The sequence below is a fragment of the Lissotriton vulgaris genome, chromosome 4_1 (genome assembly GCF_964263255.1).
Source record: "Lissotriton vulgaris chromosome 4_1, aLisVul1.2, whole genome shotgun sequence".
Classification (NCBI taxonomy): Eukaryota; Metazoa; Chordata; class Amphibia; order Caudata; family Salamandridae; genus Lissotriton; species Lissotriton vulgaris.
The window spans coordinates 1,257,969,615-1,257,988,359 of record NC_141691.1 but is presented as its reverse complement, the minus strand read 5'-3'; the positions used below and the strand labels follow the sequence as shown (position 1 = coordinate 1,257,988,359).

Here is an 18,745-nt window from a genome sequence, read left to right as displayed (position 1 = left end):
ACAAGTCATTTTCATCAGTTCTGAGCAATGGCAACAGCTGCACCAGCCCCAATGCACAGAAGGGCATCTTTTTAGTCATTAAAACAAATAGATATTAACATGAAAACATTATTCTGTGGAGTAGAGTTTATGTAACATCCACTTGCGCTGCTCAGCATTTCAACATTTCCAACCCCTAAAGACGGGGTGTCTGGGGCACTTTCCATCCCCCATAACTTGCAATGGCGGCTGTGACGTTCTTGTTTTGTACTTTTGCAGAAAGGACGTGGAACAAACATTTTATGTTGGGGCAAAAGATGTGAATTCTCTTTACAAGCGGTTGTGCACCGTTAATTTTGCGTTTTCTGAATGTACGATTGTTTATTCGGGGCTGGCGCTTCCACCCAGACCTTCAGCCGTAACCAAGCTCACCCTGCCACCCAGGACTTGCCCCAGACGGTAAAGATCCGGTTGGGTTTCTAGTCCCAGAGAATTTCGGAATGGAATTTCCCCCCCAAAAGGAATCAAATAAAATAATATATATTTTTGGAACGGGCGAGAAGCAAAGCAGCGCGAGTGTTTTTCCTCTTGCATGTTGTGATCCCCAGAGAGGGTCTGCTCTCCACCTGTAACTCGGAGACGGCTGAACCCACAGACCTCAGATTCTCGTGGGGGGCTCTGGACATGATAGCACACGGCCAGCTCTGCCTGTCCTTGACCGGGTGACGGAGAGCTGCTAGTCCGCTCGGAGTAAAGGTCAGATCGGCGGTGCTAGCCAGAACCACCCGAGATAGAGCCGGCGGGGCTGGGGCCACCTTCCTCCTCATTGAGGGCTCCAAGGAGCCGGTGGCTCAGTCGTGCTTCACGCAGGGATCAATACTTACTAATGACAATCGATGGATTGTCTGCAAATATGGATTATCAATCAATTCGTGATCAGCTCCTAAAAGTGCATGTAAAAAGGATTGTTTAGTCCAGGTGGACTTACAATGATGTCATCATTTCTAAATACATGTCCAGATGAGTGAAAAACAAGCAAATTTCAATATAATTCTCACTGCTTACTACTTCCAGCAGAAGGTGTCTGAGGACAGAATGACAGCCCGATGTGTGTCTAGAAACAGTCTGACAGCAACAGTAACTGCAGAGTGTGCAAACAAACAGCATGGCAACAGTAGTGCGAGGAATTATGAGTAGGAACAGCAGCAATGCTGCCTGCAAGAGGTGTTCAAGAAGAAAGAGACAGCAGTAATGTGCCCTGAGACAGAGCGAAACAAGGAGAAACACGAGAGACGGCCGTCAAAGTGAAAGTACGGCCAGCTGAGGGCATTGCTGTGGGGAGGGGGGATGAGAAATGCGACACGGCGGGCAGGGGAGGGGGCGGAGCGGGGAGAGCGGCATGAGGGTGTGAAGCAGCAGGGGAGGAGTGCTGCTGGCGATTTGATGATGTGCACGCGCATTTTAGGTCAATGCGCTTGCGCATTGACCTAAAAGCGCACGGGCACAGCATCAAATCGCCAGTCAATCGCCAGTCTAGGTAAAGCTTATTTAAGCCCCTATAGAAGCTTCGCCAGCTATGCGCATGCGCACAGCAGGCGAGCCCTAAAAAATGCTGCAGCCACTCGGCCAACTGAGAGATGAAAACAATATAAAAAGAGAAAAAACAGATCTAGAAGATATCCAGAACTAGAGAACATCATGGAAATTGATGGGGACCAAGTACATTGTAATGAATAGAACAGTTCATAAGAAATGACTCAGGTCTTCTGTTAAATTCAGCCCATTAGGGGCCTTAGTATCTAAGGACAATATCAGATGTGATTCTTTCTGCCTTAGTAGCTTCATGCGGTCCCCCCCCCCCCCGGCCGGGTTGAGGTACCGAACATAAAACCGTATATTCAAAATCTTTGAGCTTTTTGTCCTGCACTGAACGAAAATGTCTAGCAACAGGGTAACTGTTATCGCTGATCACATATATATATATCCATACTAATATAATAAAGAGAGAGCCCAAACCTTTGAGGTGGGTAATTTCAGGAACCACAACACCAATCACAACACCCAATTCAGCGTTGGAAAGGGCAGTTGCAGCAGAAGAACATAGGCTATGCAGACGCCCACCATATACATTTAAAAGGTAAAAGAACCGTGCCAGCAAAGAAGTCCCTTGTGGGCGTGTCTGCGTTGTGCTGTGAGCGTGTGCTGGGGGCATGACAAACGCTGGGGGCGTGTGGTACGTTCCGCCCTTCATGCCATGTCTCATATCGTGTGCTAATCCCACCCTGCTACCTTTAAATCCCCCTGCACCCCATAATCATAACCCACCCTTACTCCTTAAAATACCCCAACACCCTTAAACACTAACCCATCTTAACCCCATAAATATACCCTGTACCCCAAAACCTAAACCTATCCCTAAACTCTAAAAATACCCCTGTACCACAAACCCCAAACCTAGCCCTGAACCCTATAAATACCCCAAAACCCAAACCTAGCCCTGAACCCTAAAAATACCCCAAAACCCAAACCTAGCCCTGAACCCTAAAAATACCACTGTAACACAAAACACAAACCTACCCCTGAGCCCTAAAATACCCAAACACAGCAACCAGGAAACAGACGCATTTCGGTCGTAACCTTCTTCTATGTTTACCGAAACGTCACACAGAACATCAAACGGTAAACATAGAAGAAGGTTACGACCGAAATGCGTCTGTTTGCTGGTTGCTGTGTTTGTCTCACAATAAACTGATTCAAACGGCCCCCGCGAGTGCTTTATTCCTGTGTATAACTGTCTACTTTGGAGTTGGGAGCGGCAATTGATTAGCGAGTGCACCCTCGCTTGTCAGCATCCGCCCGAGAGTGCGGCGCACTGGTGTGTGGAGAGCGGCAATATATATATATATATATATTCACTGAAAAAACCATAGGTTATAGACCATATATAGTTAGGAATTCGCATTTACAAAACCTTATTTTACTCACACAAAACCATTGAAATTCCATATATAGTTAGTTGCACTAACTATATATCGCGCACCCGCAATCCACTGCTGATGATGTCACATATTACATCATTCATGACATGGTCAGTGACATCACTGATGACATCACTGATGACATCTCAAATGACATCACTGATGACATCTCAAATGACATCACTGATGACATCACTGATGACATCTCATTTGACATTACTGATCACATCACTGATGATATCATTCATGTGATAATACGATGAACCTCTTCAGACTCTAATATAACCTTAGATACAATCAGTGTAAAGAGACACTCACAGACTGTCACTCATCCATGGAGTTACTCACACACCTAGTCAGTCATGCAAAGAATCAATCACACCTCCATTTCCTCAACTATACAGTTATACAAACTTTACTTATTCAAACATATACTAACACATATTTACTCTCTTATACAATCCCTGATACAAGTTCACAATGATCCATACAGCCACTCACACATTCACTGGCTCTTATGCACAGTTATTTATATATGTCAACTCTCACATGTACTGTGTTTTACATATGTACTTACTTTGACATGTAGCACTGAGATATCCATTCACTCACCAATACACTCATGCACACAGTCAACCGCCCATACAGCTGTTTCCACATGCACTTTTGAAACCATACATCTAGTGAATCAACTGCTCACACATCTATGCACAGAGTCATACACCTCCCAGCCACCCACACACACACTCAGTCTCCCATACAAATACTTGGGCAACCAATCAATAACCCATATAGTTACTCATATAGCTACTTATCAACACATGCAACAGTTTACAGAACAACAGACATAATGATGCACAAATTAAGACAGTTTAGTCACTAACCCATGCACTCAGTGAGACACATTTAATCACTCACTCATACAGTCAGTCATGCACCTACTAAATCCTTCATCCAGACACTTATACATCCACTCATTCTTCAATATGTAAGACATATTTTAACTTTACAGAAACATACAGTCACTGGATGTTGTCATCAGTGATGTCATCAGTGATGTCATTTGAGATGTCATCAGTGATGTCATCAGTGATGTCACTGACCATGTCATGAATGATGTAATATGTGACATCATCAGCAGTGGATTGCGGGTGCGCGATATATAGTTAGTGCAACTAACTATATATGGAATTTCAATGGTTTTGTGTGAGTAAAATAAGGTTTTGTAAATGCGAATTCCTAACTATATATGGTCTATAACCTATGGTTTTTTCAGTGAATTTTCAAGGTTTTGTAAATGCTAATTCCTAACTATATATGGTCTATAACCTATGGTTTTTTCAGTGAATTTTCAAGGTTTTGTAAATGCTAATTCCTAACTATATATGGTCTATAACCTATGGTTTTTTCAGTGAATATATATATATACATACATATATAAACTTATATCATCTGTATATCTATATAAATACAAACATAAATGCATGCATACATATACTTATATGCATACAGATGCATGTTATTTACATGAAAGTTGAAAAAACACTAATAAAAGCAAAGCTAAAAAGCCACCTCATTACAAACAGAATGGCTTTAACTTAAACGAGGGCGAGATCTATTGCATTTTCAATGCTTGTTTACTTTGGTTCCATCAAGAAGGCATTCAGATGTGTCACACATTTGCCATAAATTCTGAATGTTAGCACTCTAGTTGCACATTGGATCACTGTAGTAAAGCTACTGCTCACCAGGGACGTCTGCTGCTGGTATTCAAAGTGCATGTTTCAGTCTGCATGTCAGAATTTTTTTAATGAAATAGAAGAGGATTTGAGAAGTCACTCAAAATGATCCCTAATTTTTCTTTCTGAAGCACTAATCATACTTTCTATGGCAAAATTAACCCCCTCATGTTGTTCCTTTTTAAATTGAGTGTTTTCAGACTTACCACTTCATTCCAATCAAGATGGCTTCTGGTGTGCCATACTTTTGTCATAAGTAAGACTGTTAGCGCTCTAGTTGTTCTTTAGAACACTCTGGGACATTCTGTCATTGGGCTATACTTGGGGTACATCTGGGTGATATTTGGGCTACATTTAGGCTCTTTTGTCTCTGGTGGCCATCTTGGGAGACTGTATGTCAGAATTTTTTAATGAAATTGAAGAGGGTTTGAGAAGTCACTCAAAATGTGCCCTAATTTTTCTTTCTGCAGCACTAATCATAATTCATATGGCAACATATACCCCCTCATTTTGTTCCTTTTTAAATTAAATGTTTTAAGAGTTACCACTTTATTCCAATCAAGATGGCTTCAGGTGTGCCATACCTTTGTAATAAGTAGGACTGTTAGCGCTCTAGTTGTTCTTTAGAACACTCTGGGACATTCTGTCATTGGGCTATACTTGGGCTACATCTGGGTGATATTTGGGCTACATTTGGGCTCTTTTGTCTCTGGTGGCCATTTTGGGAGACTGCATGTCAGAATTTTTTAATGAAATAGAAGAGGATTTGAAAAGTCACTCAAAATGTGCCCTAATTTTTCTTTCTGCAGCACTAATAATACCTTCTATTGCATAATATACCCCCTCATTTTGTTCCTTTTTAAATTAAATGTTTTAAGAGTTACCACTTTATTCCCATCACGATGGCTCCAGGTGTGCTATACCTTTGTAATAAGTAGGACTGTTAGCGCTCTAGTTGTTCTTTAGAACACTCTGGGACATTCTGTCATTGGGCTATACTTGGGCTACATCTGGGTGATATTTGGGCTACATTTGGGCTCTTTTGTCTCTGGTGGCCATTTTGGGAGACTGCATGTCAGAATGTTTTAATGAAATAGAAAAGGATTTGAGAAGTCACTCAAAATGTGCCCTAATTTTTCATTCTGCAGCACTAATCATACTTTCTATGGCAAAATATACCCCCTCATGTTGTTTCTTTTTAAATTAAATGTTTTAAGAGTTACCACTTTATTCCAATCAAGATGGCTTCAGGTGTGCCATACCTTTGTAATAAGTAGGACTGTTAGCACTCTAGTTGTTCTTTAGAACACTCTGGGACATTCTGTCATTGGGCTATACTTGGGCTACATCTGGGTGATATTTGGGCTACATTTGGGCTCTTTTGTCTCTGGTGGCCATTTTGGGAGACTGCATGTCAGAATGTTTTAATGAAATAGAAAAGGATTTGAGAAGTCACTCAAAATGTGCCCTAATTTTTCATTCTGCAGCACTAATCATACTTTCTATGGCAAAATATACCCCCTCATGTTGTTTCTTTTTAAATTAAATGTTTTAAGAGTTACCACTTTATTCCAATCAAGATGGCTTCAGGTGTGCCATACCTTTGTAATAAGTAGGACTGTTAGCGCTCTAGTTGTTCTTTAGAACACTCTAGGAGGCTGCAGTAGAACACAAAGGAATCAACTGACAGTCTCTGTCCTTGTTGGATGTACATGTTTTACTGAGAATGTCAGACTTCATTTTCACATGACTGAGAAAGATAATGTGAATTTACAGAAAATATGCTTTCAGTTTAGCTTATAGATCCCCTTCCAAACCACTGTGGGAAAATCATGAGATATTAGTTTTCTTTCAAACAATATTCATGATATCACAGCAGAAGGTTTTTTCACATGGTAAAATCACCTTAGAACCCACCACAATTCCTAAAACGAGTATGGTACCATCAACAAATGATTTATAATGTAACTAAAGTCCTAAAACCCTCTATTAACTACAATGCTTTTTAATGAGGTGCTATCATGTATATTGGTCCCAAGATGGCTGCCAACACTTCTTGGATGAAGTGCTGACAGCCAATCAGATCAGATGTGTGGTTAGGCTCCGCCCAGATATATATCTTTTTTTGAACCTAAATTACTCAAAATCCACTGGAGCACATATATTGAGACCTAGCAAAGGCACATCGGGCTAACAGTCCCTACAATTTTGCCAAGTTTCGTGCAAATCCATCCAGCCGTTCGAGCTAAAAGTGAGGCCAACCGCCCTATGGAAATTAACATGGGAAAAACGCGTTTTGGGACCCCCCTTTCTTCTCGGCCCCCCCTTGATGAAACCCCCCCAAATTGTCAGGGGCTGCTCACAAACAAAATGTTCCATTTTCCTGAAAATTTCAGCCAATTCCGTCCACAAACGCCAAAGTTATTAGACATAGAATTTTCAAAAATCCCATAGAGAAAAAATCCTAACTATATATACCTACTGGCGACCGCCAGTAGGTAATATATATATATATATATATATATATATATATATACTTTTTAAAACACAAAGTAGACTAAACAAAATAAAACAGCCACGAACATTGGTTTAAATTGGACGATGCTCAGTTAAACAAAATAGTTGGTGCATTATGCTTATTACTTTCATCTAATGGCAATTATGTTGCTCCAGGATGATAATATACAACTGCCAAAAAAACATTATATTTTTGATCTATATGATGTCTAATTACATTCTGCCTTAATTCTCACATTTAATTTGATCCCTAATTTAGTTTACCCTAATCCGAGCTAACTAAATCTTAAATCCCTTGGGTCATGTCATTGGAGGTATTTTTACGTCTGGGTAGGTAGGGATGGTAATGACCATAAGATCTCTTCTCTTCCCCAAATTACTCATTCCCTCCTCATTTAGTGCATCATTTATTTGTGTGAATCTCTAATGTGGAAGTCCAGGCTAACCAAAGTTTGGTGGTAGTGTATTGCCGCTCTTGTCGCACATTGTTTGTAAATACTACACACTAATTGAACGCTGTACTGCTGAGTAAAACATGCATCATCATCAACTATGTAGCCAAAGTTATACCACATGTGTTCCAGTTACACCACATGTGTTCCAGTCTGATACTCAAATACAGCAATAAACAACAGAAAGATGACCAGTCAAACTTTTCTGTGCCTTTATTGTTTCCCAGGAGAAAAGCATATTTGCGATAAACTCGAGTGTAATATTTTAAAACGAAGCATTTGAGGAGAGTTTTATTTTTAAGAGTTGGCCACGACACACCCTCAAGGAAGGATGGGTGGGGCATCACAACACACACTGAGACCCTGAGGCTTTCAGAAAGAAAGTGATGGGGCTGAGACTGCAAAGAGGATTGAGAAATGATCCCCTCACAAACACCTAGGAGCCAAACGCACTTTGAGGACACCGCACAGAGAAATGTGCAGTTATGGGGTGGACTAGCAACCCAGAAAGGGTGGGGACCAATCATGAACCACCCCATTATTCAAGGAATTGTTCTGGAGTGGCATCAAGTAACCCAGAGCTGAAGAACTCCTCACCTTAAGGAGATACCTGAAGAGTTGAAGGACTGTGTCCTAATCTAGGATCTTCAACAGACTTGGGGGTAGATTTTCAAACATTTTGCAGTGGGTTAGCGTCACAAAGTGACGCTAACCAGAACAAAATGTTTTTGGGGGAATTTACTTTCCAGCGCAAAACTTGTTTTGTGCTGGAAAGTACCCAAAAATTATCGCAAAACACTGCTTTGTATTACTTAGCCCCAAGGGGGCATTAAATGGGTGGTATAGGGACATTCCCATGCAACCACCCATGCCTTTTGACGCAAAACCATATCTACAAAGAATTATAGACAGGGTTTAGCGCCAAAAGTCAACGCCGGTTCAAAGGAGGCGTTAACAGGAGAAATGTTTGTATTTCTCCTTTCTTTTCTGACTTTGCATGCGTGCTGCACTGTGCAGCACGCAAGCAAAGTGGGCAAAGTTTCAAACTTGGCTAGGAATTGTACTTTGTACAGGAAGGGTACCCTTCCTGTACAAAACCTCTGCTAGACTCACGCACACAAGGTGTGTGCGTGGCATACAGCAGCTGAAATCAGCCCCATCGCTAGGGAAAGGGGAGGAGAGAGACATATCTCTTTAGATTTGGTGCTCTCCTGCTTCCTCCCTGTCATGCAACACAATCTCTTCGGGTGCTGCGCTGCGTTGCATCTGGCCCTTGGTTGTGTTCAGTCAGCTCAGCACACTAATAGAAGCAAGGAGACCAAGCTATTTGTCAAACGTTCCACCCAATGAATTTCCAGTGCAATGGGCTTGTTCTTCATGCAGAACAGAAACAATATATAGCCAAGTTAACTTATATTATTGATACCACTGGGACAGCTGTTCTTAATATTCAACAAGGGAGAATCATGAAATACTACCCTTGTCAACACAGAGGACCATAAAGACCACTCCGTGTCTACTAACGTCATGGCCAGCAGCTTCCAGCCCTACGAGCGCACCATTGTGTACGCGTCATAGGATGGTAGCATTGGAGAGTTTCATAGGGCAGAATATGCAGCCATAGAATGAAATATAGGAATTGATTGATGCTTAGCATGTACATTGGTGTACAATATAATTAATTAAACTGATGAATGTTTGAAATTAGATCGGATTTCATTTGAGTAAAGCTTGAGTTTTCTTTACCACTGGTAGGTTTTCCGATCATTGCATGTGTAGCATGTGAGATGTTTCTTATGCATGCCGTCTGAGCTCCAGTGGCATCTTGATAAAAGTGTGTCCCCCAAACCACCCAACACCTCCCACCCTTATAAAGAATGAGTGTACCCGTGCCCCTGCTGTCCTGCAATTGGGTGGAGAGGCCCTGAATCCCATAAGATGACCAAACGGTGTCTACACTCGTCTCCGGGTGAGCGCTTCAATGTGAAGATTGACACAATGGTCATTCAAAGTGTCCTATAAGCGGTGATGGCTTTGCTGAAGAGAAGGATCCAGAGAAGTGATTTATAGATTGTGAAAGTGAAGCAGAGAACAAAAGATCTGGGAAAGAGTGGGTAAACCAGTTGAGGGGTGGAATGCTTGCAAAAGTCTCAACCACTGGCAATATTACAGGGCCACATTCCAGGCCATCTTTTTTTGCCCATTGTTTCATTCCAGCCATGTGCAAATCTTGTATGTATTATTTTCAGAGAATAAGAAAAGGCCAGACATTACAGATATCGATAAATCAGCATTCAGATAGCAACCATGACTCAACGTGCAGAAAAACAATAAATATCAAAGGGCATCATGGAGGACTCCGTATCCAATAAAGTGGGAACAATACAATCTTCAATGAAGAATAGTGGTTGTATTGTGATAATGGAAGAAAGGGGGTAGTCTTAGTTTAATGTGCCTTGGCCAGCGGTGCAGAAGGAAGTGGTGTTAGTAGGTGATGGGGGGATGCATTTGAAAGTCCTATTTCTAGAGTCATTAAGTGCGAAGGCGTTGCCTTAATGTCTTTGGGTCTGGAGGAGGGAGGCGAATATTTCTTAGTCCTGCTCTAATCTCAACCCCCTAGCAATGTTCCCTGTGAATGGGAACACTTGCAGCTCCAGAATAGATTGAGCATTGTTGGGCCTCATCAGTGAAGTGCAGCTTGGTTCCTATGACACAGCAAGCATGGGATGTCTAGGCATACCTGTCACACTTAGGGCATCATGATTATGTTGATGGGTGGAATGCTTCCAAACATCTCATTGTCTGGCAATTGCTTGGGCAGCAATCCAGTTCATTGCTATGTAACTTTCTGCACCACTCCAGACAGGGAGCAACCATATGCAAAACAGTGTTGGTCCAACTCCAATAGGATTGATCCAACCAAAACTGCCAGGTCCTATACACCTCTTCTTCCTGTATTAATGGACAAAGTAGACTCCAGAGATACATGTGACAAAGTTGCTGTAAATGCACAGATACTCATCAAGAGATCAGAAAGGACCGTGTATTTGCACTAGCAAACTTAGCTAAGAGGTGTTAAAACTTTTTCTGTGAAGGTTGGCCACACTGCCAGCAGATTGTCCATCGAAATGGGGCTGGAAAGCGACAGAAACTGCAATGCGCGACAAAGTGCTGGCAAAGCCTACACGCGTGGCACAAGGTACACGTGCCTTTTGAAATTTGATGGAAACGCTGGTTGCCTAGGGAACCAGAAAGCAATCTATAAAGCATACAGCTGGGCTTCTACCCACTCCACCCACTCTCCACTTTTGTTGGCATTGATAACAGCTCCCACTTTATATGTTTTAAACGAGAAAACAGTTGAACTGTTTGACAGTTTTGCATTTCTCAGTGTGTTACAGCTTTTGTGGTTTCCGCGCAGTGTTTTCGTTTATACCACTGACAACACCCACCGCTAATCAGGCCCAATATCATTGCTTTAAAACAGTTAGATACTCCAGGCTTGCAAAAAGCAAAGATGCTACCCAGGTTCCCCAACCATACCCTTTAAGATTTCCTCTGAAATTAACTTAAGAGAATCCACTTTAGGCATTTAACAGTTTGAGCGGAAGCTCTACTTGCTACCCTGCTGGTTTGATTATTGTCCTCCTTTTTTATTGATTTACATTTCTCAGATAAGCCTGTTACAGCCTATGCGCTCACAATACTGTATGGAAACACTAGTACCATAATATCTCCATTCCATATATCACATTTAAACAAGTTAACATTTCATGTAGACGTGAGGGTTACAACAAGCCTGACAAGTATCACCCCCTGTACATTAATAGTGTATAGAGAAAGGAGATAGTTTAACAATAAATTAGGTAATCCTATTAACTACTAGTAAAAGATCCAAAATGTGTTGGGGCATTTCTTTTAACAAATATATGTATATTTTCAGTTTCCACCACCTAGTAACTTCTTATATTATACTTTAAGGGGCTTATTTTGATGTCTGTCGGAGTTGCCTCCCACCGACACCGTCTTGGTCCCGGGACTGACCGACCTCCGGTCGACGGTTCAAACCACTTGATTGCGATGTGACCGAACACTGTTTTGTCAGATACTCCTATTTCTCTATGGAAGATTGTGTGATGGCCATAAACCGTCCGTAATACAGGCTCCAATAAAGAAATGGGGGGGGGGGTGTAAAACCCTGCACCCTGTGGCAGGCCCCCTAGGTACCCCCTCAGCCACTCACTGTAGGCTGCGGAGGCAAGAGGGCCCTGCCAGGGGCCCTTAAAGTCACTTTCCGACAGCCTTCCTGTGTCAGAAAGGCTGGCACAGGAAGGCTGTGGGAAACCAACATCTTAATCCCGATGGCGGAAACACCGTTCATAGGGGATTCTGGTGCAGTTCCTACTTGCCCAAAGACTCCGAGAGCCGGTTGGAACCGAGTCAAAAGGACAGGCCAGTTCATGCTCCGACCACCAACATCGTCATTTGGCAGTCGGACCGCAAACCAACTGTGTCGGTCGGAAAGCCTCCAACTGTGGTCGGAAAGCTTCCAAGGTTTTCCGACCGGCATCGTAAGTGGCCCCTTTGACTTTACACTGTATACCTTATCCAATGACATTATCATTTTCCAAATATTTTAAGGCCCTCAGATTTTGCATGGTTTGCTTAGATGCAGGTTGGAGAGAAACTTGTGAATCTACTGCATCAATATAGAATATTCCATCCTGGTAACCAGTCCCCTGATTTATGTAATAGGCCTTTCAACCATGACATTGCTACCCTTATTTTAGGTAGTATCAACAACAGAATATGTAAGTCGTCAGATTGGTGTGGGGATTTCCTTGACATATCCAAGTATTGCTGTCAGTGGCATTACAATAAACGACATATCTCTTATCTCGTCTGCCATTTTTGCCAAAATGCGTAAATTCATGGCCATCAGTGCTTAATTTGAGCCGGTGGTTTCCGCTCTGCACCAGTACTTAATTCGCAGCACCGGCACTTATGACAGTCTGCCACCAGGTGGGCTGCTTATCTGATTTAGAGTGAGTACAACAACAGTTGTTTACTAATTCAATATACCTTAAAAAGGACTATGACCTGCCGCCCATGCTAATCTTATAGCTTTAGTGGCCTGGAATAGTCTGAATTGTTACAATTGTAGGAGTGCAATGGTTAGTAACTGGTTTGCTACTATCATTATCAGCGTTGGCAGGGACAATGGGAAGTGCAAGCGCCAGTGGCCACCTGACGAGGGCCCTTGTACTTAATTTTTACAAATTAAGCACTGAGCCAGGCAGCTATGTCAAACTGGATGTAAAGTGTTATCACTTTTATTAAGGGAGGCGAGTAAGCAGTTGATGTGATGCAAGAACTTTAAGTCAATCACTTTATGTTTACTGTCTTCCTTCTAACAACTTCAACATGGCTTGCAGAACAATGACCTATCAAAGTCTATGATTGACAAATATCAACTATTTTTGGGAGATTAGACACAATACACATAATTTGAAGAAAAAAATGAGAGGAAGTATGAAGGTTTATTTTTTTAGTGCCAAAACATCCAGGTTGCCTGGTGCAGCACATGAGCACTGCCGCCAGGGTGTAGTTTGGTCAGTAACATTGGGGGTGGGGGAGTGGGGGGGGGTAGCTTCAGATTTTCCAACAATCACGCTGGCATTTAATGTTAAAATACATCATACGACAAGCAGGCCACAAGAGAGGGGCTAAAGAAGTAGTGGAAAGGGAGATGAATGCGGATTGGTAGGGGTACTAAGTGAGAGAAAACACAATATTTTGTAAAATAACCAACATTTCTGAAGACTTTCAAAACAGAGGACCAGCATGTGTGTGCGTGTTTGTGTGCACATAATAATACCTTGTGAACCCCGACAGACATCTCACCAAGCCCGACTGAAAACACCTGTACCCAACTATTTACCAGAAAATCCATTTATTGGGGAGGGGGGTGTAACCTCCCACCTGCCCTGAACCTACACCCCTCACTGACTGGCTACAGTTGGGCCTCTATTGGTGAAGGGTCTGAGGCACAGGCAATCAGCCCTGTCCAGGGCTTTAAGTGGGCCGGGTCTCACCGGGTCTGAGCACCGGCAGTTTTTTTAAGGAGGCCTTGAAACGGGTCTCTATCGGGCTCTGTTTTGTGCCCTGCAGTGACAGCAGGCACATCCATGTGTGCGTGGTGAGCTTTGTAGAAGAAGGGAAATCCTTTAAAAAGTCATTTTCTCTCTGGATTTCCCTTCTCCTTTTAAAACTGAGGAGCAGCAACATCGCAGTGGTGTCACCAGGGCTTTAAGTGGAAATGTTTTAAATATTATATACAAGCCATAGTTGCTGCTTCTTTATCTTATGGAACTTGCAACCATTGACAAAGCCAATAGTCCTCACTTGTTGGTATGATGTGGCTTGTATCATATATCTGGACGCAATGACAAGAACAGCAAAATACAAGTCGGGCAGCACACTGTGCTAAACACAGATTTTTAGTTTACTTGTTTTATGCCACGCCCTTAATTACATTGACCACGCCCCTTTGAGAAACCCTCCAGGTTTTTCATCCCACTTAAAGCCCTGGCCCGGTCCAATACTGCCATCTTGCCCTGTGGCAGGCTCATTTCAAGTTTCTTTGCTTAGGGCCTGATTTCGAGTTTGGCGGACCAGTTAGTACATCCCAACTGTGACTTATCCTGTCCGCCTCGTTACAATGCAGTATCCTGCCGCTAAACTAAATCAGGCACTTATTTTTTGCAAAGCCCCGCCCAGGAGAGAGTTGAATCTCCTTGAATAGAATGCTTCTTAGGCGTTTGGTTGCTGAATCAGTGAGACCTTCAGTTCTAGGACAGAGGTGGCAAGAAATAAAACGCACACATCAAGCAAAGGCAAGATTTTACGAGTATAGGAAATCAAACGAGAACGTGCGCTCCATAGTATTTATCCTGGGAGCCATTTTATTGTTACCATTTGTCTGGAAATATGCCGTATCCACGGCAACACTGAATAGGTCGAGTGGTACAGATGGCAAATACCTCAGATTTTATGGCGCAGCCTCCTAAAAAAGTATTTGCCATGCCATGTAAGTGAGTAATACATTTGGGTTCTTCAAGACATTCCTCTTTTTTCCATACTAGCATAGGCGGATGCCAAAGACGCCTGCTTTAGTTATCAGTCGCCACGGTAACAGTTCTGTGACTGTCACACGCATTGTTCTTGACACACACAAACACCCACACACCGGGTAGGGGGAATAGCATGTTAACTATTTCACTGTTAAACTGAACGAAACCAATAAAGGTTCGTTTCCCTGGAGAGAAGTGGCGAGGGAAGGCACGGTCTAGTGGTGGGTAACCTGCACAGGTGCTCATCAGCAATTTAATAACAAAATGCCCACACTGCCTGGCATCCTGGCTGACGGCATACGTCACTGCCGGTCTACCAGAGCACTGGTCGGACTGCTTAAAGCGGTTCAAGACACTGACAACAGGGCCACAGCAGTCTTAAAGAGACCGTGACCGAGATTTAGTAATAGTTGCGCAGATGAACGTGCAGCGAAATTTTGCGCATAAAATGCTTGCCGTTACTTTGCGCCACGCAAATGCTCTTGCCAAACGTAGGAAAATAAGTTGCTGTCCCGAAGTTTATCCTGGGGATGCAATAATTACAGCAATACTCATGTTTCCCAAATGTGCGGTAACAGGAGTTACCACCTGTATCGGAAGCCAATACGTAACGATGGAATAGTTCTAAGCTCACCTTGTACTGTGGGCATTGATCTCGACTTTCTTGGAATGGGGAGGACCCAGTTGTGGGAAGATCTTGCTGTGACATAAAGGGAGAAGCTATACAGGTATAGCTATGAAGGTTAAATATTGTCAAGTTGACGGTTGTCTTAGGGCTTGGAAATCATGAAGTGCTACGGCTGACTTACAAGTTAGGAGATAGAATCAAATATAGGTAAGTCTCGAGAGGAAGACATATTGAAGTGGTATTGGCAAGAACATAAAGAGTGAAAGATGGATATACCAGACTGAAAGATGGATATACCAGAGTGTGTTTGGAGGAATGACTTGCCAATGCTGGAAGGAGTAAATAGCAAGCATTTCATGAGTTGGTCTGCCTGCCTGCAGTTTAGATAAATATTTTTCTTCACAATATCCTGGCTATATTAGATACTAAAGAAACTTAGAAAGATTTGCCCATCATCAATAGTCATGAAACCGGTCCTAGGATGCTTGTTTCCAGTCCAGGGAGGATATGGCCTGGCAGTTCAGGATGGACTGTTCACATTGGGCGCAGGGTCAAGACTGATTTGCATATGGCTGGGTCCAAACTGGAATGGCTTGGTGAGCATAAAACAATGGATTTAGGCCCAGATCTCTGTACCGGGGTGAATGTATGACATTGTTCTGCGTTCTATCCATCAACTGTTCTTTTTGCATCATCAATAGTCAAGCACATAAAGTGTTGAGAGAATACAGCAGATGCCTCAATATGTTTGAGTAATGTCCGACTTTGGAAGGCTTCTTGGAGGCTGTTGTGAATAACACAATTCAGGGGGGCCTGGGAAGAACAAGAAAGGACTGTGAGTCTGTTTGTTTTTAAAGGTGCCTGATAAGGAGTTGAGTTTTAGCAATATACAGAGATACCTGTTATCCAAAGAGGGGATATGATCAATCCTCACTGACCATTGGCCTGTTGGACAGTCATTCAAGTTTTGCATCACCCCCAGCACTGCATACATCATAGGGCTGTTTGTCAGCCCACTTTAAAAACTGACTTTCTTGCACTGTGAGTGACAGCATTTTCACAGTTCACATGCGGACAGCCACCAAAAAGAAGTGGATTTCAGTACCACAGCTGGTAGACCAAATCATTTATTTTGCCAAAGCCGGCTTCTTTGGAATTCTTATACTTTTTAAAATTTGTAGAATCTTTGTGTGTATAAACTATATCTTCAGGTTACAGTAATTCAAAGCCAACTGTAGCTTTTCTTTGCACCAATAAGTATCATATTTTCGTGCAATGCGTGTTAAAGCTCAAAGAGGTTTCTACACTTGCCCTAAATACACCAGCTTTCTAGGCAACACCCGCCAATGTGCTGTTAAAACTGAATGCAACAGTTCATTTTTTTATTTAATTGTTTTTCGCAAACATATGGCTGCCACGTTCAGGCTGTGGTATGTTCTCTTTTTGTTCTTTCTTTTCATTTTTGTACCATATGCTTACAATAAAATATGTAAACAATTAGCAACAGCAACATCTTGCTAAGGCCTATTATCTTTTTGAGGGCTCGTTTTTCTCCACAGGAAGAACATTTCAACCTGTGGAGAACATCCTTCCCTCTACGTCACCAATTTTGGTGGAGTTCCTAGTGTCTTGCCACACGAGAAAAGAATGAACTTCTCCCCCGAAGATACGAGTAAATATTACACATAAATAAATAGATACAAGTGTGCACGTTCACTTTTTCCGAACATTCTGCACCCGATTTAATATTCATGCCATTTAGGGGTGTAAACTGAACTTAAAGGTGAAAGCGCAATTGAGAATCAGGCGGTACATATTTTACAATGCGACAGAAGTGCATCAACGTATAAAAAAAACGCATCATAAGTGACGCACAGCAGACCTCTGCACCCACTGTGGCGTGGGTTTGTGGCGCCCTCAGGGAGGCACCATTCAGCCTAAAGTTGGATATCTGTCAGAGATAGGGCGCTGAGCAACCGCCCCCCCCCATCATATTCTGCAGGTGCCAGAGGGGGGCTGGAGCATCATTTTGTGTTACGTCACTGCACGTAAAGCTGCTGTTGTCTCTACAGCTTAAAAAAGACTGCTGTTACAGACCTAAGTGTGAAGTGAATAGTTTGCCTCTGCCAAAAGTGTAAAATTGGCGCCAATCTCCACTCCACCTTCCTCGCTTCTCATTTCAAAGGCAACTGCCATCAAACCGTGAAGAGTGTGGCTACAGCATCCGGAGGCAATGGTCTTTTCCGAAGCGCAGCACACATCAAACTTGCATGCGTCTCACAAAAATAACAGCTGAATGAAACAGCAATAAGAAGAAACCGCCAGCAGTTGAAGAAAGAGCAAAGACATGGGCAGCGAGTTACCTTCACAGAAGACGTCACCGGCCTCTTCCAAGGCAGCCAGGTCCTCCTCCTCGGGGCACTGCATTTTAACCGAACGAAGCTCAGTCGGAGCAGCCTCGAAGCCGAGTGCGGGACACGAGCGGAAGGGAGGGGAGATTTCCTTTAAGCAGCTCCCTCAACATATTGTCAGCGGCAGCTTCCGTCTGCTCTTGCGAAAATCTGCCAGCCCATTTAAATGGGAAGTGCTGCCATTACCGGCAGTGTGTCCTGAGCTCTTTGGGCCCAACGTGAGGGGCGCGCATTTTGACTGAAGGTGCAAAAAGGACGTAAAAGAATTAAGGCATAAACGGCAAAAATTGCATCAAGCGTTGTCAAAGTCAGTCGGCCTGGCTTATTTCATGAGCAAAAGAAGAACGTGTTTTTTCCTCGATTGGTGAATCTGAAGGTGTAGGTGAGGGGACGGGTAAATGTGTGAATACATCAATGGGGGAATGGATTGATAATTGAGTGCATGAATGAATATATGGATGAGTGACTGACTGCATGAGTGAATCGGGTCACAGCAGAGGCGTAGCCAGTGTGCCATAGGCCCTACTGTGAGGAAGGAAATCGGCCCTTTGGCTGCTGTTTGAATTGTAAAATAGAGCAATAATCAAGATTGGGTGCCCCCCCAAAGCCTCTGGGCCCTGTGCTACTGTCCCTGCTGCATGATGGAAGCTGCTCCCCGAGTGACAGTTCATTAATGGATGAATGAGCGTGTGCACGGAGGGATGAACGGGTGAGTGGCAGGGCCGGACTGGTCGTGGCTGGAATAGACAATTTCCCAGGAAGCTGGATTGGTGACGCCCGTTTAACAACATTGGGGGGCGTTTTTTTGTTATTGGGGGCCGGTTTTGCTGCAGAGCTGCAATATCGGACCCTAGTACCACAGGCAGCAGTGCTTCGCACTGGTATTGCCCCCCCCCCATGTAAAATTG

General features: G+C 43.1%; 1 protein-coding gene across 3 annotated transcripts in view; it reads right to left on the bottom strand.

Annotated features, from left to right (window-relative positions):
* RIPOR2 (RHO family interacting cell polarization regulator 2) overlaps positions 1 to 17,903 on the bottom strand; it is a 622,104-nt gene extending 604,201 nt beyond the window's left edge. For all 3 annotated transcript variants that reach the window (XM_086965454.1, XM_086965456.1, XM_086965457.1), the window contains exon 1: positions 17,790 to 17,903. In XM_086965454.1, coding sequence (XP_086821580.1) covers positions 17,790 to 17,853 — 64 coding nt within the window. In that variant the 5' untranslated portion in view covers positions 17,854 to 17,903. The remainder of the gene's footprint in view (positions 1 to 17,789) is intronic.
* Positions 17,904 to 18,745: the final 842 nt, after the last annotated feature.